Source organism: Scyliorhinus canicula, chromosome 9 (genome assembly GCF_902713615.1).
Source record: "Scyliorhinus canicula chromosome 9, sScyCan1.1, whole genome shotgun sequence".
Classification (NCBI taxonomy): Eukaryota; Metazoa; Chordata; class Chondrichthyes; order Carcharhiniformes; family Scyliorhinidae; genus Scyliorhinus; species Scyliorhinus canicula.
The window spans coordinates 55537322-55564262 of record NC_052154.1 but is presented as its reverse complement, the minus strand read 5'-3'; the positions used below and the strand labels follow the sequence as shown (position 1 = coordinate 55564262).

General features: G+C 42.8%; 1 protein-coding gene across 12 annotated transcripts in view; it reads right to left on the bottom strand.

The window, feature by feature from the left end:
- The window catches only part of chd9 (chromodomain helicase DNA binding protein 9), a 268042-nt gene that overhangs the window by 84320 nt on the left and 156781 nt on the right, over positions 1–26941 (bottom strand). For all 12 annotated transcript variants that reach the window (XM_038806710.1, XM_038806712.1, XM_038806713.1 and 9 more), the window contains 8 exons: positions 25338–25455; positions 22010–22096; positions 20222–20359; positions 19326–19447; positions 16527–16770; positions 6086–6262; positions 5245–5388; positions 710–965 (listed from right to left, as the gene is read on the bottom strand). In XM_038806710.1, the coding sequence (XP_038662638.1) occupies positions 710–965; positions 5245–5388; positions 6086–6262; positions 16527–16770; positions 19326–19447; positions 20222–20359; positions 22010–22096; positions 25338–25455 (1286 nt within the window). The remainder of the gene's footprint in view (positions 1–709; positions 966–5244; positions 5389–6085; positions 6263–16526; positions 16771–19325; positions 19448–20221; positions 20360–22009; positions 22097–25337; positions 25456–26941) is intronic.

The window sequence follows — 26941 nt, the reverse complement described above, 5'->3', positions numbered from 1 at the left end:
TAAATTGTAAATATAGTTATTGCTGATGAAGCTAATTTATTGATATCTTTAACTCTTAATGCCTCTGCAAACATTAAGCTCTATCAATATAAAACTACCTGATGTTTCGGGTGATAAACAGATGCCAAGTGATTAAAGTTCTAGGTGTACAATTTAAATAGGATAGGTCTACTTCATTAAAAAGAACAAAGATGGAGTTACTGCATCTCAAATGTACATAAGTTTGACTTCTATTATCCTCCTCAACGCCCCCACACTTATAAACTCTGCCTTTAGGAGATGATAAACCATTGGTGAGTCATGCAATTCTATCTATTTTTTCTAAGACACAAGAAATATTTTGTATCACTAGCAATTTAACATAATAATCCGACTAACTGCTGTTAGATAGATAGGAGTCAGGTATATTAGTCTCACCCACTTTCAAAATGATAAACTGGCAGATATAGCCCGTGTCAAAATTTGTGTGTGGGGAGGCGGGGGGGCACACCTATAATGAAATTCTACCATTATTGAAAAAAACAGTGGTAGTAACCGAGTCAAGACAGGCCTTGTTTCTAGAAAATTGAACATTCAGCAGGCATGCTGAGGTTCCCGAAAGGGAAACTTCTTTACATTAGATGAAGAGAGTTCAAAAATAAAATCCACTGCTACCAAGAAGGGAGGGAGAATAAAATAAAACAATATTTTACAGTGGGAAAATGTTTACCTTTGATAAGATATGGGTGATTGCAGCATTTCCTGAGCTCCATCATGGTGTTTACCAGGTTAGGCACATTTGCCTGGCCAGCCCCTTTGGATAGGAAGGCAAAGTTCCTTTCCAGGATTGCACGATAGTATTTCTTCTGAATATTGGTTAATTCTACTTCAATAATAGTCTCTTCCTTAGGAGCGAGCTTCTTTTCTACATCCTCCTTCAGACGGCGCAGCATCATGGGCTTCAATATCGCCTGAAGCTTTTGAACCTTAAAAGAAACCATGAATGCAGTTATGATAATGATTTGTTTTTGTTTACACACACACACACTGGGCTGGGATAAGTGCTTACAACCAGAGTTGCATCACATTGAAATCAGACACCTAAAGAACAATAATACATATGAAATGAACTACAGATCTAAACGTATTAGAAAGGCGAACAAAGATGCAAGGGAAGGGGAGTAAGGTTCAATGTAAAGCAAACCAGACAGCTCGGACAAAGGGTTGTGTCACAGCTTTATACTACGGCATGCGCTGAATGAATAGTGAGACTCCATATGTAATAAACATTTAAGAGATTGCTTCCTGATTGAATACATCTTTTTTCAAATTGCTGTCAATCACCTGTGATTAATATGGTACTTAAAATGCATCTTCATAATGCTTTACAGCATACCATTAAATGATCACTTGGGTCAGTGGTGGCTTTGACTATAATCTTAATCTGGTAACATTAGCAGTTAAAGTTTTTTTGTCATCAGCCTAATATACACGTGGAAAGTCGAATCTCATTGGTATACTTCACAATGTCCCTAACACGAAGAAGGGGTTAGAAGTAGCAGTACCTCCCAGGTGGGGGCAGTTAAACTCACTAGTTGTGCGTATTTCTTTCACATAAGCCTCCACATCAGCACTCACCAAGGGTTCTGATAATTGTTTGGTACAGAAGTGGCCACGCTGGTGGGGCTGGTTTAGCACAGTGGGCTAAACAGCAGGCTTGCAATGCAGAACAAAGCAGCAGCGCGGGTTCAATTCCTGTACCGGCCTCTCCGAACAGGCACCGGAATGTGGCGACTAGGGGCTTTTCACAGTAACTTCATTGAAGCCTACTTGTGACAATAAGCTATTATTATTGTTCTAACAGATGACAGTGTCTGTTGTGGGGGACAAAATTACAGCACAGGATTCAGTTGTTCAACTAAAAAAATTGGAACGGATTTACATGCATTGTAATGCAAGATACGCCGAGGATATTAATCCGGACAGGTACTAGTTGGTGACCATCTACTACTGCATTCAGGCTCATCTGCAATCAAATTTTCTGCAACTCCAGCACAACATTAATTCCACTTCAATTCACCAATGCTTAGAGGAGCTTAAAAAAGGGCTTGCTTTCAATCTAGTACCTATTGCACACAAGGTCACCTTAAATAATACATTTCAAACAACCACTCACTACTAAAACATGGAACACAGAATCTATTAGACAGAAGTCAGGCCGCCCTGGGCGGCATGGTAGCACAGTGGTAAGCACTGCTGCCTCATGGTGGCAGGACCCATGTTTGAGCCCGGCCCCGGGTCACTGTCCGTGTGGAGTTTGCACTTTCTCCCAGTGTCTGCATGGGTGTCACCCCCACAACCCAAAGATAGGGCAGCACGGTAGCATAGTGGTTAGCACCATTGTTTCACAGCTCCAGGGTCCCAGGTTCGATTCCCGCCTGGGTCACTGTCTGTGCTGAGTCTGCCCGTTCTCCCCGTGTCTGCGTGGGTTTCGTCCGGGTGCTCCGGTTTCCTCCCACAGTCCAAAGGTGTGCGGGTTAGGTGGATTGGCCATGCTAAATTACCCTTCGTGTCCAAAAAGGTTAGGAGGGGTTACTGGTTACAGGGATAGGGTAGATACGTGGGCTTGAGTAGGGTTCTCTTTGTCAGGGCCGGTGCAGACTCGATGGGCCGAATGGCTTCCTTCTGCACTGTAAATTCTATGATTCTATGTGCAGGAGGGGTGGATTTAGTAGTTAGGCCGCCTGTCATTTAGAATATCACAGATTTTATTTTGATAACTGAGTACGACTCTAAATTAAACCTGATTATCCAACATAAAATCAGCTCAGAGACGGCATCATATGATTTTCTAGATTAGCAAATAAAATTCAAGAATCAGGTGTTCAGGCTCCAACCGTCTTCTCCCTATTGAATTAACCTCAGTTTGACCGCATTAAAATAAATTTACCTTTGACTCACTATCACTGGCAAGGTCAATCATGTTCAAGTAAACTGACCCTTTTAAGTGGAAATGCATAGTTCGACGATTTAAATTCTACTTTTCATTTGGGTAAGGTAAATGTTGGAAGGGTTACGAGTCTTGATCTTTCTCCCCGAATAAAATGTATTTTCTACACCAAATATTAAAAATGTATTGGAAAGAGTAAATCAAATGGTAACCAGGATCCTAGGAGTGCAATCTGAAACATTGTTCTATATTGTATTGATATCACTCAGTAATCAAATAATATTCAAGATTTAACCCTTTTGTGAAAAAAAACCAGATGTGTTCATGATGATCACAGTATTACTCTCTAGTAACTATGGCACTGCTATTCTGTAACTGCTCTATAACAACCACACTGATACACAATTAAATTAAGACAAACAAAAGCAAAATAGTGTAGAAATGCTGGGAATCTGACAAAAGAACATAAATTACTGGGTACGATGTCAGAATTAGTGAAGAGGGAAACAGTTAACAGTGCAGTTCGATGACCTTTCATCACAACAGATTAGTAACATTTGTTGAGTTTGACAGACCGCTGCAATGGTCCACATAAACCTATGACTGGTTTTATTATTGATTGCAAAATTTAGCAGAGAATTGGTGCTGGGAAAACTGATGGGATTGAAGGCGGATAAATCCCCAGGGCCTGAGAATCTGCATCCCAGAGTGCTTAAGGAGGTGGCTCTGGAAATAGTGGATACATTGGTGGTCATCTTCCGTGATTCTATAGACTCCGGAACTGTCCCTGCAGATTGGGGGGTAGCTTACGTCACTCCGATATTCAAAAAGGGAGGTAGAGAGAAAGCAGGGAATTATAGACCAGAAAGCCTAACATCGGTGGTGGGGAAAATGCTTGAATCCATTATCAAGGACTTTGTAGCGGAACATTTGGAAAGCAGTGGCAGGATCAGTCAGAGTCTTATGAAGAGAAAATTATGCTTGACAAATCTGTTGAAATTCTTTGATGAGGTCATCAGTACAGTCGACAAGGGGGAGCCAGCCGATGTGGTATATTTGGACTTTCAGAAGGCATTTGACAAAGTCCCGCATAAGAAATTATTGTGCAAAATTAAAGTGCACGGGATTGGGGGAAATATATTGAGGTGGATAGAAAACTGGTTGGCAGAGAGGAAACAAAGAGTAGGGATTAATGGGTCCTTTTCAAATTGGCAGGCAGTAACCAGTGGGAACCACAGAGATCGCCACTGGGACCCCAGCTATTCACAATATACATTAATGATTTGGATGAGGGAACAAAATGTAACATCTCAAAGTTTGCAGATGAAACCAAATTGGGTGGGAGGGTGAATTGTGACGAGGATGCAGAGACCCTACAGCAACTTCTGGACAGGTTGGGCGAGTGGGCAAACCAATGGCAGATGCAGTATAATTTGGATAAGTGTGAGGTTATTCATTTTGGAATAAAAACAGGAAGGCAGATCACTACCTGAATGGTTGTAAATTGGGAGCGGGGAGTGTGCAGCGGGACCTGGGTGTTCTTGTGCACCATTTGCTGAAGCTAAGCATACAGGTGCAGCAGGAGGTAAAGAAGGCTAATGGTATGTTGGCCTTCATTGCAAGAGGTTTTAAGTATAGAAGCAGGCATGTGTTGCTGCAATTGTACAGGGCCTTGGTGAGGCCACACTTGGCGTATTTTGTGTGCAGTTTTGGTCTCCTTCTCGGAAGAAGGATGTTGTTGCTCTCGAACCAGACTGATTCCAAGGATGGCGGGACTGTCATATGAGGAGAGATTGACTAGGTTGGGATTGTTCTCGCTGGAGTTCAGAAGAATGAGGGGGGAATTTCATAGAGACTTATAAAATTCTAACAGGACTAGACAGGGTAGATGCAGGGAAGACGTTACCAATGGTGGGTGTGTCCAGAACCAGAGGTCACAGCCTGAGGATTCAGGGTAAACCATTTCAGACAGAGGTAAGAAGACATTTTTTCACACAAAGAGTGGTGAGCCTGTGGAATTCATTACCACAGGAAGTAGTTGATGCTAAAACTTTGAATATATTCAAGAGACGGCTGGATATAGCACTTGGGTAGAATGGGATCAAAGGCTATGGGGAGAAAGCGGGATTAGGCTATTGGGTTGGATGATCAGCCATGATCGTGATGAATGGCGGAGCAGGCTCGAAGGGCCTAAAGGCCACCTCCTGCTCCTATCTTCTATGTATCTATGTATGTATCATACCATCAAAGATTAACTGATCTGGCCTACTGCCCTTAATCAATGCGAGAATTATTGGATGCATTGTTTCAAGTACCTGTGCTTCACTCTTTAGGTCTCCAAATTCCTGCATGAATGTGGTTTCTGACGAGAAACGTAGGGGTTCCAAGAAATGAAGCAAACTGAACAATTCCTCCACCGTGTTTTGCAGAGGAGTTCCTGTAAGCAGCACCTTGTGTTCCTTGATTGAAATAGAAATATTTGTATGGTTTCATCCTGTTTCATGAGTGGCAGGTCAGTAAATTAAAATTCAGTTTCTTCTGCCTATGTTCTTCTCTCCAGCTGGAGTTTCACATCCCTACCCAGGGAGGTTGCTCAAAATCACCTCCTCCAATATTAATCCTGTTCACCTTGCCATACTGGTTTCTCTACTATGGCCCTGGCTGAAGCAGTTTATTCCTTTTGTTTTTAATCATGCCTTTTTAACAAAAGTCTCTACTCTGCCAAATGCAGCAAAATTAAATGAATCAGTTTGGCTGGTAAGGACCAATCACTAAGTAAAAACTGCAATGATACATTGGTGGTTTAATACAAATATTTAGTTTTGCTTCTTTTGAGAGCGTAAACCACTGTATAGAAGATGCTACATTTATAAATAATTCTCAAGAGCTGGAAGCTTCCAACTAAAGATTTCAATTTGGGTTGCAATTACAAGATAAACTGAAAATGCTTATTCTGAGATCCCACTTAATTAGACATTTGATTATTTAATGACTAAGATTAATAATTAGCAGAAAGCAATCAAAGTAATCTGAGTAAAACATCGCGACAAACTAAACGGCCCAGAACTGCTGCGCCAGGGCGCAAGTCTTGGGGTTTCTGTTGTAAAATAGCATGTCATCAACTATATAACATTTTCACAAATTGAAGTAACGCACCAGATTCATGATTTTCAGTCCTTCCAGCAGCTTGCAATTTTTGTTTTTCAGCCTGTGAGCTTCATCAATGATCACACACCGCCAGTCAATTACATTCAGCTCTGGACAGCCACCCAGGATCATTTCAAAAGTAGTTATCATGGCATGGAACCTGTATGCTGCCCGAAGGATCCGGCCCTATAGATGAACAAAAAACAGGGAGAGATAAACATCCTGCTTTAGAAAGCCATTAGATAAGACAAGTTTTCCCATACAAAGCTGGTAAGAGTCTGCAATTCAATTCACTAAATAATCTGAGCTATCATTTTATAGTTACATCCTCCGAGGAAAACTCATAACAATTGCAGTAAGCATAAGTGTAGCGAGCTCTCAAAAAGGATAAATGTCAAGCAAGCCCTTCAGAGTTTTTACACAAAATCAATTTGAGAAAGGCTCAGAACTCCCTTCACTGAACCACTCTGATGGACTACCTCAGTGTGACAGAAGAATCTTAAGCATCCATGGGCGGCACGGTGGCACAATGGTTAGCACCGCAGCCTCACTGCGCCAGTGAACTGGGTTCAATTCCAGCCTCGAGTCATTTTCTCCCTGCGTTTGTGTGGGTCTCCTCAGTGTGCGCCTGTATTCTCCCACAGTCCAAAGAGGTGCAGGTTAGGTGGATTGACCAGGCTAAATTGGCTCTTGGTGTCCAAAACGTTCGATGGGGTTACTGGGTTATGGTGTTAGGTGGGTTACTGGGTTATGGGGACAGGGTGGGGGTGTTCTTTCAGAGGGTCAGGCAGATTTGATGGGCCGAATGGCCATCTCCCGCACTCTAGTAATTCTATCCAATATGATCCAAGAGTCAACTAATTCACTGTTTCAGAACAATTGTGTTTGAATAGGTAGAAACAACACCGAAATGCAAACATTAACAGAAAAATTCAGACATTGCTGCTTTATGCTACTACACTAGGTACAGCTAAAACTCTGAAAGTGCAATCACAAATGTTAACTTCTAACATATTTTCCGACAATGAAAGCAGTAAATTTTAAAATGTTCTGAATATTTCTGAATATTAGTGAATTTGGCACCCTGAGTGGGGAGGGTGAACAGCCAGCAATTGTGGCCCACATCAGTTCCAAAAATATAAGTAGAGACAGTCTGGTCCTGCAGTCAGACTTTAGGTAGCTGGTGAGAAATGAACAGGCAGTACTTCAAAAGTAGTAATCTTTGATTACTCTCAGTAGCACATGCAAATGACTATAGAAACAGGAGGCTAACCTAGATGATTGCATGGCTAGAGAAATGGTGCAGGATGGAGTTTAAAAAAAATTCTTGCAGCATTAGGATGAATTTTTTTTCCCAATTAAGGGACAATTTAGCGTGGCCAATCCACCTAGCCTGCAAATCTTTGGGTTGTGGGGGCGAGATCCACGCAGACACGGGGAGATCTCCACACGGACACTGAGCTGGGGTTGGGGGTCGAACCTGGGTGCTCAGCGTCGTGAGGCAGCAGTGCTAACCATTGTGTCACCCTGCCGCCCCTACATTGGGATCAGTTCTGGGAGACCTGTACAGGTCGGATCAGTCCAGAGCCAAGACCAATTTCTTTGCTGGGTGATTTGCTGGGGCTAAGCTGATGAAGTTTAAATTAACTTGGCAGGAGAGTGCAAACCAGAAGGTAATGCTAAAGAGGAATAGCAAAGTGCAAAAATATTGAGAGAGCCAAATAGTACGAGTGGGAAATAGCAAGGTGTAGGAAAGTTCAGGGAAAGGGAGAAAGTTATAAAATCTAAACTAGGAGTACAGTGCATGGATAAGTGTCCTAAAGAAGACTGGCGAGTTGTAGAGATAGCCACATGGAAATATGATACTATGATGATAGCAGAGACTTGGTCCAAAGAAGTGCAGGATTAGTATTGAATATTCCTGGAAACAAGGTGTTTAAGTGAAGATAGGCTTTCGTTTTATAGTTCCGTGGGGGCACCTGACCATGTCCAACAGTATGTCCTAAGAATGAGTCTTGGAATTTTGCACACTCGCGCTTAGTCATGTTTACCACCAAGCCAGCCTCTTGTATTCGATCGAATAATCCCTTCAAATGTTCCAAATGGTCCTTCCACATTTGACTGAACACTATCTGATCGTCTATGTACACTGCACATTTCTTTAGTCCAGACATGACCTTGTTGGTTAGTTTTTGGAACATTGCTGGCACATTAATTTAAAATGGCATGACTTTAAACCGATACACACCGTGTGGCGTCATAAAAGCTGAAACTTCCTCCATCCTTTCCATTGAATCCCTACAGTGCAGACCATTTGGCCCATCGAGTCTGCACTGACCCTCCGAAAAAGCACTGTACCTAGGCCCACTCCCCTGCCCAATCCCTGTATCCCCACTCATTGATCATGGTCCATCCATCTAACCTGCACATCTTTGTAATGCGGGAGGAAACCGGAGCACCCAGCGGAAACCCACGCAGACATGGGAAGAACATGCAAAAGAATGTTTGATACAGTCACCCAAGGCCGGAATTGAACCCGGGTCCCCGGCGCTGTGAGGCAGCAGTGCTCATCACTGTGCCACAGTACCTTTCCGATATAGATACTTGCCAGCGTCCTTTCAGTAAGTTAAATTTGATAATGAAATTTGCTTGTCCCACCATTTCAATACAGTCATTCAAACAAGGAATAGGATGGAAATATGACCTGTTACTGTATTGACTTTACTCTAGCACACACATTGATTCCATCTGGTTTTGGTACCATCATGCTAGGAGAGCTTCAACCACCAACTCACTTCAATGCCATCACTCTTAAGCATGCTTTCAATCTCCTTTAGAACGTGTACCAACTTGAGTGGATTCAGCCTATATGGATTTTGCTTAATTGGAACAGAATTTCCTACATCTACATCATGTATAATCATCTTTGTACTTCCTTTTTTACCCCCACATATAGCTCTAGGTGATTGTAATAACTCTTTCAGGTCACTCTGATTTTCCTCCAGCAGGTAACTCAGTAAATTATCCTAATTTTTTATTACTTCCTCATTGTCCAATCTAATTTGAAGAATGTCAAATGCAGAATAAATTTGGATTTATCTCTTCTCCGACATATAAATACTAACACATCCTCCTGCTTTCCTCTCCTACCAAAATACCTTTTGAATATATTAACAGAATTCTCTAAATTTTCCTTCCGTCTGACATTTTTAATCAAATAATTCACCTCACTCAATTTCCTTTCGATTTGATAAGGCCCACTTAATCTTGCTTTTAATGGTTCATTTACCACTGTTATAATTATTATAGTTAATCAGGTGTCTCGGAAAGGAGTCAAAAACAATTCATTTCCTACTCTCAGATAAGAAATGCAACAACTAAGCAACAGTCCAATTGCAAGCTGGGCCATCCTCAGATGCAGACTCCTTCCTTTTATCTCAGGGAATTAACGGGCGCACTGTTGGGCCTCTGCACCTCAGCGGGGGTGCTCGAGTTCCCCGAGCCCCACGGGCAGATCATTCGGGCTGTCCCAGTGGGCCTCATGGGGGATATAATATAATGCTAATTGCTTTCTCCCCACTAACAAAGCTTTGAGTTTAGATTTCTTATTGGCCACTTACATCACCACATGCTGTGGCAATTTGAAACGCTTTCTAGCCAACTCACCAGCCTGATTTAATCTCTCCCTAAAATTTGACACATAGTCCAACAATGTAACCTCAGAATGCTGACTCACCAATTCCTCCTTAATCAATTTAAGTGGTCCTCTTACCTCGATCAAAAATTAATTTGAATGGACTGAATATAGTTGATTCATTAGGTGCATCCTCAATTGCAAATAGTACAAATGGAATTCCTTTATCCCAATCCTCTGGATAATCTTTACCAAAGGCCCTCAATGTGGTCTTAAGTTTGATGCCATCTTTCTAATGCTCCCTGCAATTCTGGATGATATGTGGTTGATTTAAATTGTTTTACTCCTAATGTATCCATAATTTTCTCGAATAGCTGAGACATAAAATTGAATCCTTGATCTGCCGGAATTTCTTTTGTGAGTCCGTATCTGGTAAAGAAAAATGTAGTTAACTCCTCTAAAACCCTCTTAGCTGTAATATTTCTAATGGAATGGCCTCTGGTCAGCAAATATGGATTCCCACTTTTTGTCTTCGGACCCTAGTAAAAGGGTCTTCAAATGTTGGAATGAATATTAAGGGTGCTGGTTTGATTAGCGCTTGAGGTTTTACTGCTACCTGACAGGTGTGACATGTGCTACAAAATTCAACTACATCCTTATGCAGTCCAGGCCAATACAAATGATTTTTTATTTTGCTGGACTTTTCCTTTCTTCTAAATGCCCACTTACTGGAACCTCATGTGCTACCTGCAAAACCTCCTTTTTATAGCACACCGGTAATACAACATGATGAACCATGCCCCTTTCTCATTTGTCTGAATAGGTCTCCACTTTCTCATTAATACATTATTTATCATGTCATAACACTCCAGTTCTATGTCTGCTTTCTGATACAACTGCTGTGAATCCTTCTGTTTAATTCCACCAACTTTCCTGAAGCAAAGATGTCAGCTTCATTCTCCACCTGCTCTTATTCTTTATTAACAATCTGGTGAAAGATTGTCTCTGAACCACAGCCTCCCTATCTTTATTCCTTGATTTCTCATCCTCCTGTCTCAACCTGTGGTTTTGTGATTTTGTTACCACACAATTTGTAAACATTCCAGGATGTGCTTCTTGCAACACCTCAGTTGTCTGACTTTCCACTGGTTTTTCCACTACTGTAGGCTGCAATCTCGCCTGTGATCCAGCTATATCATTACTGAGGATATGCCGTACCCCTGAAAAAGGTAGTTTTTCTATTACTTCAACCCACTCCACTTTTCACGTGACTCTCTAACCTTACCTTACATAGTGGCACACCACTCCTCTCACCACAATAACAAAGAACAAAGTACAGGAACAGGCCCTTCAGCCCGCCATGCCTGAGCCGATCACGTGTCTTATCTGGACCAACTGCCTGTATCCTTCTGTACCCCATCTGTTCATGCGCCTATCCAGGTAAGTCTTAAAGGTCACTAATGTAGCTCCCTCAACCACCTCACTTGGCAGTGCATTCCAGGCCACCACCACCCTCTTTGTAAAAAAAACTTCCCCCGCAGGTTCCACTGAGCCTGTCCCCCCGCACCTTGAACTTGTGCCCCCTTGTAATTGTCATTTCCACCCTGGGAAAAAGCCTCCAACTGTTCACCATGGGCAGGAGTCTCCCAACTGGAGTCTAGGTGCCGAAGCCGAAGTAAAAACCGGAGTGTTTTACTCTGGTGTCGGCACCCGTTCCCAGACCCATATTCTTTGCCCTCCGTGGGGCTAGCAGGGGCGTCGCGTGATTCACGTGGGCGGGGCTTCAGCGCGGCATCAGAGACACGGCGGCGTGTAAAAGACGCGGCGCCTTGGGTCTCGCGCATGCGCAGTTGGGACGGCGCCAACTAGTACATGCGCGGTGGCCGTCCTCCCCCAGGCCGCCCCACACAAAAAGGGCGCATGGATCCAGACGTGCCGGTGGAAGAAAGGAGGCCCGCTGACAGAGAGGCCGGCCCGCCGATCGGTGGGTCCCGATCGCAAGCCAGGCCACTCTATAGGGCCTCCCTGGGGTTGGAACCCCCTTTCCAGCCACAAAGGCCGCCCCCGAGCGTTCCCACCGGCAGCGACCAGGGGTGGATCGCGCCAGCGGGTCTGTCGTGTCGAGCGGCCGCTCGCCCCATTTGGGGCGGAGAATCGACGGCTACGCCGATTCCAGCGGTCGGCCCTGCGCCAAATGGGCTGGCGCAAATGCCGCTGATTCCCCGCACCTCGGAGAATCGCGCGCCGGCGTCGGGGCGCGGCTCCTGATTCTCCGGCCCAACGCGGGGCTCAGAGAATCGCCCCCCCCTATCTATACCCCTAATAATTTTAGGGAGGGGGAATCTTGCCCCGGAGGGGGGCTCCCACGGTGGCCTGGCCCACGATCGGGGCCCACCGATCTGTGGGCGGGCCTGCGCCGTGGGGGCACCCTTTCCCTCTGCGCCGGCTGCTGTAACGGTCCGCCATGTCCGATGCGGAGAAGAACCCCCCTGCGCATGCGCTGGGATCACGCCAGAACACGCTAGCGCTTCTGCGCTTGGCCCGGCGCCAACCCCGCCGGCGCTGGCGGAGGATTCCGCACCTTCCGCGCGGCCCGACGCCGGACTGGTTCACGCCACTCCTCGGTGCCGGTACGGCCCGGCCCCGCCGGACAGCAGAGAATCCCGTCCCATATCTCCTCATTTCTCATCATTAAAGATTGACTTGCTCATGTATCTCTTAAGATCTTAATTTCCTTACCTACTCCACTTTGAACACGAGTAAACCGTACCCTCACAAATAAAATCATTACAAAGATCTGACATCTGCTTATCAATCAAACTCTGAACAGGCTGTACACATTTTTGCGCCTCTTCAGCTGCAACCACGGTTTATTTTGCCATTTTTTATACAATAAACCAAGCCTATCTTCATTTACTATAATTATTCCTCAAAAGTCTGAAGGAACATTGTTATAACTTGACAGTGAACACAAAATAATCTACATTCAAACTAGTTTAATTAGTTGGTGCTAATTTATAAACACCATTTAGACAGTCCAATGATATTCTAAAGGCACCGTGTTTCAGCTGAATCGCAATATCCCAAAGTAAAACAATAACAACAGGATGTATGGAACAGCTCATGTTATTTTATGCCTTTTATGACACCCGACTCATCCACATAAAATAATTAAGTGGGCAACACAAAAGGCAACTTATTTTGCTATTTTAATAAACCCTACTGACTTATCATTTTTTTTAAAGAGTCTGTCTTCCCAGTACTTTGCTTAAGCCACCAACACTCTGACTTTGTGCATTCAACTTATTACAATGAAAACATTCAAGTTTTCTTATCTCCCTTCCACTATCATAGGTTTCCTTTTTAACCTGAGGCAAACCCGCCTTAACATCACCAACTAAACATCTTTTACCTTGACAATCCGTGGATTTCTAATTTCCCCCGTTTCTATTCTTCACAGACTGAAAATGTCTAAAATCAAACCCTGATTTATTAACCAATTCAAAATCGTCTGGCATTCCTGCTGCCAGCCAAGCAGTTTTAACCATTTGCTCTTCCATGAGTTCTAACTACTACATGAAGTAAATCATTAAATTCCTCCAGAATAATCATTTCCCCAAGAGCTTCATACATTCACTCGATTTTTAATGCACTTATCCACCTGTCAAAATTATTTTGTTTGTTTCAATGGCTTTTCACGCCCCATCATAATCCCTCGATACCTCCCCCGATAATGATGCAAACACGTCACTAGCTCTACCTCCCAATTTAAAAAAAAATAAATTTAGAGTACCCAATTAATTTTTTCCAATTAAGGGGCAATTTAGCGTGGCCAATCCTCCTAGCGTGCACATCTTTGGGCTGTGGGGGCGAAACCCACGCAAACAAGGGGAGAATGTGCAAACTCCACACGGACAGTGACCCAGAGCCGGGATCGAACCTGGGACGTCGGCGCTGTGAGGCAACAGGGCTAACACAGTGTGCCACCGTGCTGCCCTCTACCTACCAATTTTGATTGAATTAACAATACTCTTATGGTGTTTGGCCTAATCAATTGTTTAGCTACTTTCTCAAGGACGATTAAAAAAAAAGGTTTCCACATCTTTCTTGTCAAACCTTGAACATATTTAAACAAATCCCCACTAGCTTTTGACTAGGAGAGGTTACTCCTTCTTCTAGGCTTTCCTCAACGCCCGTCATTAACTGCAACCTTTTAAGTTCATATCCTCTATGTCTTTCCGAATCCCTCACCATCAGTTCCACTTTCCGAAGTTCAAATTCTTTCTCCTCGTCTTTTGTCTGTGCTTCTAATTCCAAGTCAAGCTGTCTAATTTTTTTCCCGTGTTGCAACTGTTGCATTTAGAACGGAATCTTAGCTAAATCCAATGATTCAGACAGTGTCTCTTCCAAATTTTAATCTTTATTGTCACAAGTAGGCTTATGTTAACACTGCATATGAAGTTAATTTTAAATGCTGAACTATGGCTTTAATTATCTCTGCCTTCCTCACCCTGCAGGTAAAGTCAACTGCTGTATATCCTCCAAATCCAAAAGCTTTGTTTCAACCACCCTTTGTAAATCACCCAAAGGGAGTTCTTCAACACCTAAGAAGCTCTTAGCCATGAAAGAGCCATTGTACAAGTCACTGCCTCTTAAACTGGTACGTCAACACCTGACAGAAAGCTGCAGATCCTCAAACTCACTGTCTTTAAATTCAACAATCCCAAGACAAACAAGGAATTATACTTTTTAATCCCGGCAAAAGAGCTCCCAAATTTGTTAGAATCCCGGATGAGAACCCAATTATTTGCGATTTGTACAACTGCCTGGAAAGGTGACTTCATCAAAGGAGTGATAACACTGCCATATTGGTAGCTTTTGTGTTAAAACAAACTTTAATTTAAACACACCATCAATCACATTAGCAACAAAGTCATCACTTTACAGTTAACAATTAAAACATTTCTTAAAAAAAACTATAACTTCCTCCCAACACTTGTAACTATATATATTCCAATTTGCAAACCAGTATAGTCCAAAGACCACTTATATATAAAGTTAACAATCAGGCTTACTTGCTTTTCTGTGTGCCGAGACCTTGGAGAGAACCTTTCAGGAGTCAATTCAATTTAAAATCCTATGCCAAACTGAATGACAGACAGACCTGGCTCCTCCTTAATTACATCATCTCTAACCTAAGCACAAGGCATTCTACTGTCTCCTCCGACAAGATATCCAATGACCTGGTTAGCCAGGAACAAAACACAATCCCTCAAATTATATACACCCAGATCCTCCAAAATCCAAAACAACATTCCGTAAGATCACTACCTGTAAACACGTAAATGTTTAAAATCAATGATGACATCACTTTCACACGCCTTAATCACAGCTTTAGCAGACATACTGGCTGTAAGCATTCCAAAACTGTTTTTCAAAATAACATTACTGCAACAAATATAAAATATAACAATTTCTCACAATCATCACATGAGCATGAGATGCCATTTCCATCTTTTCAGGACAATATATTGTCTCCATTAATCAGACAAGGGCAATTCTAATAAACAGCGAGCACCATGCGTTGACCAGCTACGTGAGCCACTATTTTTTAATTAATCCGAGCAAGTACAACAGCATCAAATATACACCAATATCTCTATTAATGCTGGAATCATGATAATCTTTTTTTATCCTCAATAATACAAAAAAAATCTCTATACAAAGCTGGAATGAGCTTCGTAACAATATATGATTATTAGAGACATTTGCTAATTAGGATGCTCAAAACTGACAACATTTCACTGCTTCAATCAGTTATAAAGGAGCAACAGTAGCAACTGTAACTAATAATTATGTACATGCTCTGTTTAACTTTCATAAATACAATGCCAGTGTTCAGACTGATCAGTGGCTGTTGGCTCCAATAGCCTGGATTTCTTGCAGCCAGATCAATGTGAAACCTGGAAATTTTCTAAGACCAGTGATTAAAAGGAATTTCTTCCCACTTGGATTTAGCACTAGCCATCATTCTAATGCCGGCCAGCTGTGCGCTGCCAGCCGTATGTTCTATGGCTGTCAGGGCACCTTGGGTGATTTCATCATGACGAAGCATGACATCTAAACTCTGTATGCATCATCTGTTTAGGGTGCCTTGATAGGTTTTACTTTGCTGATGTACAGTGACCATTTTGTCGTGGTTACCATCCACAGGCACAGGCTGTAGAAAGTCCAGAGGAAGCCAGCAGCGGGTCTGCCCTAAAGTTCAGAAAACATGGGTCGTCAAAATCCCATTCTGTACAAAAGGAGCCAGATTAGATTGTTCAGCATCAGAATTTCCCCCAGATATTTAACAGGAAAATAAAAACAAATTTTGAAATGTGTTGTAGGCTGTATTATTTGAGGAAAAGCACAGAACCAACTTTCTTGGTTAAAAATAATATCTTAATGCCGTTGACGAATTGAATTTAAATTAAAATGGTGAGAGGAGAAATACAGAAACAGCACCTGTCTGGATTGCTCAGAAATTGGAATTGTTGGTAGCATGGAGCCACAATCCAAAGTCACTAAACTCAAAATCAAAGCTTGAACTGCAGAATGTAAACTTATGGCAGTGTCTTCATTTTGACACCAAAGTATTAGTAGTTATTTTGAAGTTCTCAGATCAGTACATGTTAGTGTAAAAATCTATTCCTTTACAAATGCATTGAACATATTCCAAAGGTAATAAATTAAGTAAAAACAGCAAAGTCTAATGGAATACTTGACTGTCGAGATAGAAAAGGCTGCTGATTCTAGCTGAAGAAAGGATCATACCTCTGAATCCCGGAAGTACATTTCATACTGTTGAATCATCTGTCTGCTGATCATACTGCCGTGATAAACAATGACGTTCAGGTCTATCCATGTGCGAAATTCTCTCTCCCAGTTTGCAATTGTAGACAGAGGTGCAATGATAAGAAAAGGACCAGGGATGCCAGTCAGACAAACTTCGTCAAGGTATGTAATAGACTGGATGGTCTTGCCTAAACCCATTTCATCAGCAAGAATGCAGTTTTGCCTAGAATTGAGAAATGATTACCTTAATGCTTTGTTCTTGAATATCAAAGAGCATTCTGTGTACTTAAACTACAAAAACATTAGGAACGTTATTTACATTAGCAACTGTGGTATAATGCAGAATATTCCATGATCAGATATACACTTGAACAGAGCACAGGTCATAGAGTTTTACAGCACAGAAAGAGACCCTTTGACCCATCGTGTCTACGCCAGCCATCAAGCACCTATCTATTCTCATCTCATTTTCTAGCACTTGGTCCATAGCCTTGTACGCTATGGTGCTTAAGTGCTCATCGAAATGCTTCTCAAATGTTGTGAGGGTTCCTGCCTCTACCACCCTTTCAGGCAATGAGTTCCAGATCCCCACCACCTTCTGAATGAAATGTTTCCCCCCTCAAATCCCCTCTAATCCTCCTGCTCCTTACCTTAAAGCTATGCCCCCTGGTATAGACCCTCTACTAAGGGGATACGTTTCTTCCTATCTACCTTGGGCAGGATTCTCCGACCCCCCGCCGGGTCGGAGAATCGCCGGGGCGAGTGGCGTGAATCCCGCCCCCGCCGACTGCCGAATTCTCTGGTGCCGGTTTCTCGGAGGGGGGGGGGATTGCGTTGCACCAGTCGGGGGCCGTTGGCAGTCGCCTCTTCGGCGATGCTCCGCCCTCGATGGGCCGAGTAGCTGCCTGTTTTTGGCTGGTCCCGCCGGCGTAAATCAAGCCAGGTGCGTACCGGCGAGACCTGGCTCTGCAGGCGGTCTGCCGAGTCCTGGGGGGGGCGGGGCGGCGGCGCACGGGGGGGGGGGATCTGGCCCCAGGGGGTACCCCCACGGTGGCCTGGCCCACAATCGGGGCCCACCGATCCGTGGGTGGGCCTCTGCTGTGGGGACACTCTTTCTCTCCGCGCCGGCTGCTGTCAACCTCCGCCATGGCCGGCGTGGAGAAGAACCCCCCTGCGCATGCGCTGGGATGACGCTAGCACACGCTGGCGCTCCCACGCATGCGCCAACCCTGCCGGCGCCGACCTAGCCCCTGAAGGTGCGGAGGATTCTGCACCTTCCGGACAGCCCGACGCCGAGTGGTTCACGCCACTCCTCGGTGCCGGTACGGCCCGCCCCATCGGGTAGAGGCGAATCCCGTCCCTTATCTATGTCCCTCCATTTTGTACACCAACCTCAGCCTTCTCTGCTCCAAGGAGGACAACCCCACCCTAACCAGCCTCTCTTCCCAGCTTGGTAAACTCACACCTGGCTTGCCAAAAATGATTATGGTGGCAGTGGAACTTGTACAAAGTCTATTAAAGTTAAATCTGGGGTCTGCCACAAAACTCCACTGAGCAGATCTTACTTGGGAAATAGAGAATGTTGGACCATTTTCAAATTTTGAAAGTTACAAAATTAACTGAAAAGCTTTTTCAAAAAGAAATTCCCAAATTAAGTAAAATCATTTACAAATTTCTGAGATGATGACGTGAGACGTTACGAATCGGGCGAGAATAGTTCGAACTATTAAGGCCAGCGCTTCACATTCATGAACCTACCTACACTTACTTAAACCAACTTTAAAGAATTAAAAGTTCTCATTAAAGGAGCAAAATAGGTAGCATTCCTCCCTGAACCCTGAAAGTTGTCAATGTAAAACTGAAGACTATCCATTAATCTGATTTGTTATATTCCACAGATAAAATTTTCCCACAAGACCAAAACCATACCGTTCAAATTTGTCAATGCCTGCACTGCTTTCCAATCTTTGATTTGTTTTATCAAATAATCATGCATCTCCTTCATTGCAACCTATTTCAATGCCTAGAATTGGAAAATATTAGGACCAAGTTTATTTCATTTAGTCTGAGGCTGCCAACACTTTCAAGCAAAACACATTCTGATTGACATTTGCAGTGAATGTGATCATTTAAATTATATGCAAATGTTATATGTGCAAATACAGTAAAAGGGTTCTAATGTACATCTGTTATTCAATTGAATGGATGTTTTCTCCGGACTCCGCAATTTATTAATTTTGTGCTCACGCCCTCCAGTCCTGTGAATAATAAACAAACCCTGTGATACATCTGAACATGGCAAATCACTGCATGGAGCTGGAAGATGAGAGCAAACCAACACAACACTGTAGAGAATCAATGAGGTAAACAGCAGTCAACACAAGACAAAAGCAATGTGAATTCCTTTGAGAAACTGCAGCTGTGTAAAGTCTCCAATAGAAATAAAAACATTATAACAATCATTGCACAAGCACTCACTTCAATATCAAACATATTCAATTTTGCCCATGATTACAAGTGGCAAAACATAACCCACAATTTGAATTTCTCCAATTAAGCTCTTACATTTGTACAGTACTCCAGAGAGAGAATTTTAGCAACTTACGATTAAGTATTGCTAAATTGTATTGGATCATCTCAAACATAATGGCCAGGCAAGCGTTTCCATTGGGGTAGGATTAGAAATTCAGGACTTCCATGCAGAAGAAATTTTTTTGTTTTTCTGGTTAAAGAGCTTCTGACAATAAAAACTGCACGTTCTTTGGACTTCAATTGTACCTGTTATACCAGTTGAAAAGGAGCCAATTGACACCTTCCAATTGGTACTCCCTGAGCTTGTTACCAATCTTGTACTCCCTGGATCGTCCAAGCTTCTTCCAAGCATGGGCAGGAGGTCGCTCCTTTAATAAAAGAGAGGTGAAATAAAGCGGAAGTTAGAAACAACCAAGTAACAAAAGAAATATATTCTTACAAGGTCTTTAAAGTATTGCCTTGTCTGCTTAGGACTCTCATGTTCCTTGGCATTAAATAGCTTACCCTACACTTTTAACTTCTTTACAAGAATGCTAGTTAGGTCATCTCTAATGGCCAATCAAAGCCACCAACAAAGAACAGTGCAACAAAAAAAATGCAGCACTCTTAGGTTATTAAGCAGTTTAATAGTTTTAAGGTCTCTAGATACCTTCTCAATTTCAATGCTATCAATTGCTTATGTAAGATGATCCCACATGCACAATACGGTGACTCAACGGCTGTTAAGAATCAATTCTATCTTGACATACAAACTGGTTTCATTAGCTTACACGTCCACAGCATGCAATCCTCTTGACCTTTTCATAGGCAGAACTGAGGAACACTCTGGGATGACTATGACAAATCAAGAGCTGGTTTATTTGGGTCATCAGATGTTAATGAACAAAATCAGCAATTCTGGACTGTTTTAGTGCTTCTTGTAACTGCATAAAACAACAAAACAACCACACTCCTCCGTCCCTAAACTGAACAACCTTCTCAATCAGAGGCCAGAACGTTACCACAAAGCCGAAGTTGACACTTACTTCCAACCTTTTAAATAGCAAAAATATTTGAGTAATGTAAAGCCTGTGCAGAGATTTCCACTTGGAATGTTTTTAGTACCAAATAATTTGCATTATAGATACAGATTGCCCACTTACCACACGCTTCAGGGAAGGCTTTGCTTGCTGCAGTCGTTCAAACTCCTCAATCTTTCCTTGATCTACATCTTCTCTAAGCTCCCAGGTACTATCCTCATATGGCAATGAACACCATTTAACCAGATAGTAAACCACAGCCTGTATCAAAAAATGTATGTGCTTACTGAAAAATAAAGTATATCTGCTTTTCATAAAAATAGTTTTACATGGCTGAAGGAAGCTTCTCAGGGAAGTTCTTTTAACTACAAACAGTGATCACATTCTGAACAGTGTCATTCCATTTTTGATTATAATGAATAGATTTGTAACTACAATATCCAAGATACAGCCGCTGCAGATAAAATCCAAACTTACACTTGGCTTCCGAGCACCGTTAAGACTAAACTCCTTAAATAAAATTAGTGCGCCTTATATGAACTATTTACAAATGTAAAATGGCACACATAATATGCAACAATTGATAATTATGCGCCACTGCTGTACAGTGGATATTTATAGATGAGCTTCCCAAGTTCCTATGTACAATTTTAACAAGGGAGAATTTGAACTCAGTCCAAAATATGAATTTGTGGTCAGCAACGAATACTCGTGTTTATTATACATTCAACATTTTAAAATACGTAATAAAAACTGGAAGGACATTTTCTCCTCATCTCTTTTTTGGAAAGTTAATTATCCGGTGAAAAATGAGAAACAGGAATTTAATCTGCCGCCAGGAAACGCCTTTAAATATCTGCAAGTACGAGCCTTCCTGAAAAAACAGGTAATGGCCTTTCCGACGCTGCCGCCACTGAGGATACAGAATAGGGTAGTCTCCGGCACCTGGGTGGGGGAGGGGAGGGTGTCAGATATCTACCAGGAACTACAGGAGGTGGAGGAAACCCCGGTGGAGGAGCTCAAGGGCAAGGGGAAGGAGGAGCTAGGTGAGGAGTTGGAAGCGGGTCAGTGGGCAGAGGTCCTGGGCAGGGTTAATTCCTCCTCATCATGTGCCAGGCTCAGTCTAATTCAATTTAAGGTGGTCCACCAGGCACACATGACGGCAGCGAGAATGAGCAAGTTTTTTGGGGTAGAAGACAGTTGTATGAGGTGCAAGGGCAGCCCTGCAAACCATGTCCATGTGTTTTGGGAATGCCCGGAGCTTCGAATGTTCTGGCAAGGGTTCGCGAGGGCAATGTCCAAGCTGCTTAACACACGGGTGGTGCCGAATCCAGAGATAGCGATCTTTGGAGTGTCAGATGACCCGGGGGTTCAGGGGGCGAAAGTGGCCGACGTCTTGGCCTTTGCCTCCATAGTAGCCCGGAGACTGATTTATTAATGTGGAGGGACTCGAAGCCCCCGAGTGTAGAGACTTGGGTTACCGACATGGCTGGGTTTCTCGGCCTCGAGAAAATAATGTTTGCCTTAAGAGGGTCTACGCTGGGGTTCTCTCGGAGGTGGCAGCCATTCGTCGACTTTCTCGGGGAAAATTAAAATGTCAGCAGCAGCAGCAATCCGTTGGGGGGGGGGGGGGGGAGTGCTTCATTGGGATGGTGTGGGAAGACTGGGTCGCGTGGAGTAATGTCTATTTAATTGTTATTGCATATTCTCTTTTTGCACTATGTTAATGTTCACTCTAGTTTGTTTTGTTATTATGGTTACTACTGTTTTATTTTGAAAAATTCTGCAAAACCTTAATAAAAATACTTTAAAAAAAAAAAAATGAGAAACAGGCACTTAGCCATGATTTTGCACACTTCACAATTATGGCCCTCAATCAAACGTTAAGCAAGGAAAATAATACACCGGTACCTCGCCAGTATCTGTGTCCTCACAGCAGGAGCATTCCAATATTCTGTCCACTTCAACATAGTCAGGATTAAATGGTTCGTCATCCATCTGAAAATAGTTTCATAGTAAAACATAGTCAGTAGTTTGGAAATCTTGCACATTTGACTTCAGATATTTTGTAAATGCAAAGTGATTTTATTTCTAAAGTGCAATTTTTTTCCAATTCAATTTGATCCCAGAGATTTTCATGCTCTGGAGGCATGATTGCATGCAGAACATGTCTTATATGATTGTTAACTACCGGTGATTAAATTAAAGAGTCAAAGCTGGTAATCTATACTTAAGGTGACGTTTTCAGTGACAAGGCCATCCCTGGTCAAGGGATGCCGGAGTTTTTAATTTAATGGAGAATTTTTGGAGATCCTTACCAGCATTATCGTAAATATTTAATTTACAAGCAAATTACTGCAGATGCTAGAATCTGATATAAAACAAGAAATACTGGACAACCTCAGCAGGTCTGACAGCAGCTGTGGAGAGAGAAGGGAGCTAACGTTTCGAGTCTCGATGACTCTTTGTCAAAGCTCGGTGTAATGGCCAGCTGTCCTTCAAAAAGAAGCATACATTCTCTGATGTTTCTCCAGTTCCACATACAGCCTGTATATTACTTGCTTTTACGTCCCATAAGTCGTTAGAGCATACTTGATGAAGAAGACGTCTTTTCTTGCTCACAGCAGCCAGATCTGTTGGGATGAGCAGGAGTCCTTGCTCTGCTGGAAGTAAGTCAGGTATTCATTGGCTTGGATCCAGAGCAGTTCTCTAGCTATCTTCTCTTCAGTGGCATCCAGTCTATTGCTAAGAAGCATCAGGGGTTGTGCAAGAACGTATCTTTCCAGTCATAGCTGCACCAGTACTCACTTGCCAGACCAGATTAAATTCTTCGACTGCTTGAATAAACATCAAGGGATTCTGAGGTGATCCTTTTTCTGCAGATGGCAGTAGCAAAAGCTGGTTTCAATGCCTTCTTTCAGTTTTCGTGAAAAATTGGCAAGCTGCAAATCACTCTCAGGAGCCATACAGATATTCTGGGCTTGGGATGCACAGGTAGAGTGGGGTGCTGGTATTTATTTATTTTTGTTATTTGAGCATGGGTTATGAATGTCACCGATAAGGCCATCATTCCCAGCATTTGCTACCCATCCCTGATTGCCCCGGAGAAGCTGGCAGCGAGCTGAATTCTTGAACTGCTAAAAGTCCATCCGGGTAGGTACACCCATGATTCTGTTTGGAAGTTCCATAAGTCCAAGCGATGCAGCTCCGAGTCAGGATGGTGGCTTGGAGGGGAACCTGCAGGTGGTGGTGCTCCTGCTGCCCTTACCCTTCTGACAGTATAGGTTGGGGAATTGACAAAAATGGCGGAGGCTCGGTGAGTTTCTCCAGTGCATCTTGTAGTTAGATGGTGGAAGGAGTGGTGGAAGTTGAGATGATTAATGCTTTCAAAAGAAAATTGGACCTGGCATTTGAGAGAAATAGGCTTGCAGGGCTATAGAGATAGAGTGGAGGAATGGGACTGAGTGGGTTGCCCTGCAGCATATCGACATGGACTCAACAGGCCGAATGGCCTCATTCTGTACCATAATGACTAATGGGTCTAAGGAATTATTGTTTAAGATGCTGGATGAGGTGCCAGTCAAGCGGACTGCTTTGTCCTGGATGGCACAAGTTCTTGAGTGTTGTGGGAGCTGAAGTCATCCAGATAAATGGAGAGTATTCCATCACACTCCTGACCGTACCTTGTAAATGGTGGACAGATTTGGGAGACTCAGGGGATCCGTTACTCAAGTTACTCTCCACAAAATCCTCCGCCTCTGACCTGCTCTTGTAGCCACAGTATTTATGTGGCTAGTCAAGTTCAGTTTCTGGTCAACAGTAAGCCCCAAGATATTGACAATGGAGGTTTTCTCAATAGTAATACCATTGAATGCTATAAGGAGATAGTTAGATTCTCACTCGTGGTTATTGCCTGGCAGTTTTGAGGTGCAGATATAGCTTGACATTGAACAGCCCAAGTCGGAATGTTGTTCAGTTTTTCCTGCAATCAGACAGGGTCTGCTTTAACATCCAAGGAGTTGCGACTGGTGCTAAACACTGTGCAACATCCCATTTCTGAACTTACGATGAAGGAAAGGTGTATCACCCGTGTGCTTGCTGACCTACACAGGTTCCCACTCAAGCAATGCCTTGATTTTAAAATTCTCATTCTGGTTTTCTTGTTCCTCCATGACCTTGCCCTCCCTATCTCTGTAATCGCCTTCAATCCCACAACACAAATATTTACACTTATTTATTTCTGGCTTCTTGTGTATAAATGTACAACCATTGGTGGTCGTGCCTTTCAGTTGCTGAGACCCCCAAGCTCTGGAAATCCCGCTCTGCACCTCTCCAACCCACTTGTCTCCTTTAAGACACTTCTCGAAACCTTGCTCTTTGACCAAGTGTCTTGCTTTCTGACCTAATATCACCTATGTGACTCGGTGTTATACTTTATTTTGTAGTGCTCCTATTATGTACCCAGAGATGTTTCATTATGTTAACAGCACTATACACAGATACGGTTTTGTTGTTAATGGTGCAGAAGTGAAGATTTTAGGACACTAACCTCTGGGAACTCCTGCAGCAAATGTCCTGCAGCTGAGATGATTGGTCTCCAACAACCACAACAATCATCCTGTGTGTTGGGCATGACCTCCAGTGGAGAGTTTCCCCTGATTTCCATCAACTTAAAATTCTGCTTGGGCACCTTGATGCCACACTTGGTTAAATGCTACATTGCTATCAAATGCAGTCACCCTCACCTTGTGTTTAAAAAGCAGTCCTATTTTGAGGATTGTCAGTCCCAAAAGGACTGATTTTCAGTAGATTTCCCAGAGCACTACAGAGTCCCGTCAGCAGATCTGGAAGTACAGTAGTAATTATTGGGAAATTTGCCAGCCAGCTACCAAACGAACATGGACTAACCCTTTTGGAGCAATCTGTCAAACTCAGAGATGCCTGTTCAAATCACTTATCGCTGGCACAGAGATCCTACAGAAGGTCCATATTATGGGACACTGGAAGCTCATTGGCACCGTGGGTGCATGCAAGTGGCATTAGTATTTCTGTAGACTCACCTGTTAATGAGATTTGTGGTGGAAAAATATGTATTGGAACTTCAAGTATGTTATCTGTTCTCATACTAAGCTGGAGATTTGGGACCTGAAGTGGGGCGATGGCAGCTAAAAGAGAGAGCTCTTGTTCTAGACAATGATACCCATGGCAAACTTAAGTCCACAAACACTCTAAAACTTACAGCTGCAAAGAAATTGCCTCTCTGCGCCTGTTTAATCTTGAAGCGGTTCACTTTCTGATGTATCCTTTTGTCTTTCATCAACTGCGCTTCTGTGGCCCATTCGCAATGCAGATATGAGCTGAAAATGAGACATTAAAAGTCAATACCATAAATTTTTAATTAACTCAGATTATTATAGGTTCAGTCATTGGTGTCAGTTTAGCTTCACTGATGTGTTAAACGGAGCATTAAAGTCAAAGTAATAATCCATAAAATGTAATATATACTTTACTAATTCTTAGTGCTATCTATTATACAACAAATAGATAGATATAGAACAAACAAATAGATTTAAAATTTTCATTCTCTACATGCGTAGCAGTACTGGAGGTGGTGCATGTGACACACTGAAATTTGCTTAATAGGTGTGGTAGGGAGTTCTTGTGCAAATTGCTTAAGGATGTGTATTACATACATTCGCGCGACACGCATACGCACAGTAAAGTCGCCCATAGTCCCAGATTACCAAGGTGGCTTTCCCCTTTGAGGGGGGAGAGCTAACTGGTGGTGATTTAACCAGAGGATCACCACACCTCAGGCGAGGGGCAAGGTTGAGAAGGTGGGGCCTTCATGAATAACCTCAGCAGGTACGGGAATTGAACCCCGCGCTTGTGGCCTTGTTCTGCATCATAAGCCGGCTGTCCAGCCAACAGAGCTAAACCGGCCCTCACATATACGTGTAGACACACACCTTTTTCAGTGGCACAATGTATTATATCAAACTGCACTATTTTTACCAAAGTGAAAATGCGTACAAGATCAAACATAAAAACAATGAATTCTGATCTGCCCCATCATTCATTATTGGTGGATAAAAGCCGTGGCATTTATAGGCGCGCAGTTGTTAATCGTAGAATGATACAACACTGCAGCACATTTTGCCCATCAAGACAGTACTGACAATTTGAAAGACATATTCAATTAGGCTTCTTCCCCATAGACCTGCATTTTTTTCCCGCTTTCATTTATTTATTCAAACTGCCTGTTATAAATCATCAAATTCACTTTCGTTTTTAAAAGAAAATTCCAATTAAAGGGCAATTTAGCGTGGCCAATGCATCTACCCTGCAAATCTTTGTGCTGTGGGGGGTGGCGGGATCAAACCAGGGTCCTCACCACCGTGTGGCAGCAGTGATAACCACTGCGCCATCGTGCCACTCTCAAACCCACTTTTAATATCCTTGCGGGCAGTGCATCCCAGATAATAACAACTTGTTTGTTAAAAATAATTCCCAGGCATCCTTCCTTTCTCCTTTCATATTTATAGGAGAATGGCACTTGGCATGTTTAAGAGAGTGAAAATCAGCATTAGCTGAAATATCTACAAGGTTGAAACTTGGCAATTAGTTTTCTTAAACAAAAAGCTCAAATTCCAGAGGTTTTAAAGAAAAGGAACAAATTCCAGAGAATTCATGGTTTGGAAGTAGTCAAAATGAAACTTAACAACTTTATTAAATAAGTGCCAGACTGTTATTTTGTCTGTTGCACGTATTTGTTTTCCCCTTCTTCAAGTCTTTTCACACCTAATTGAAAGAACAGTTGGGAAGCTTGCTAATACGTCTCCA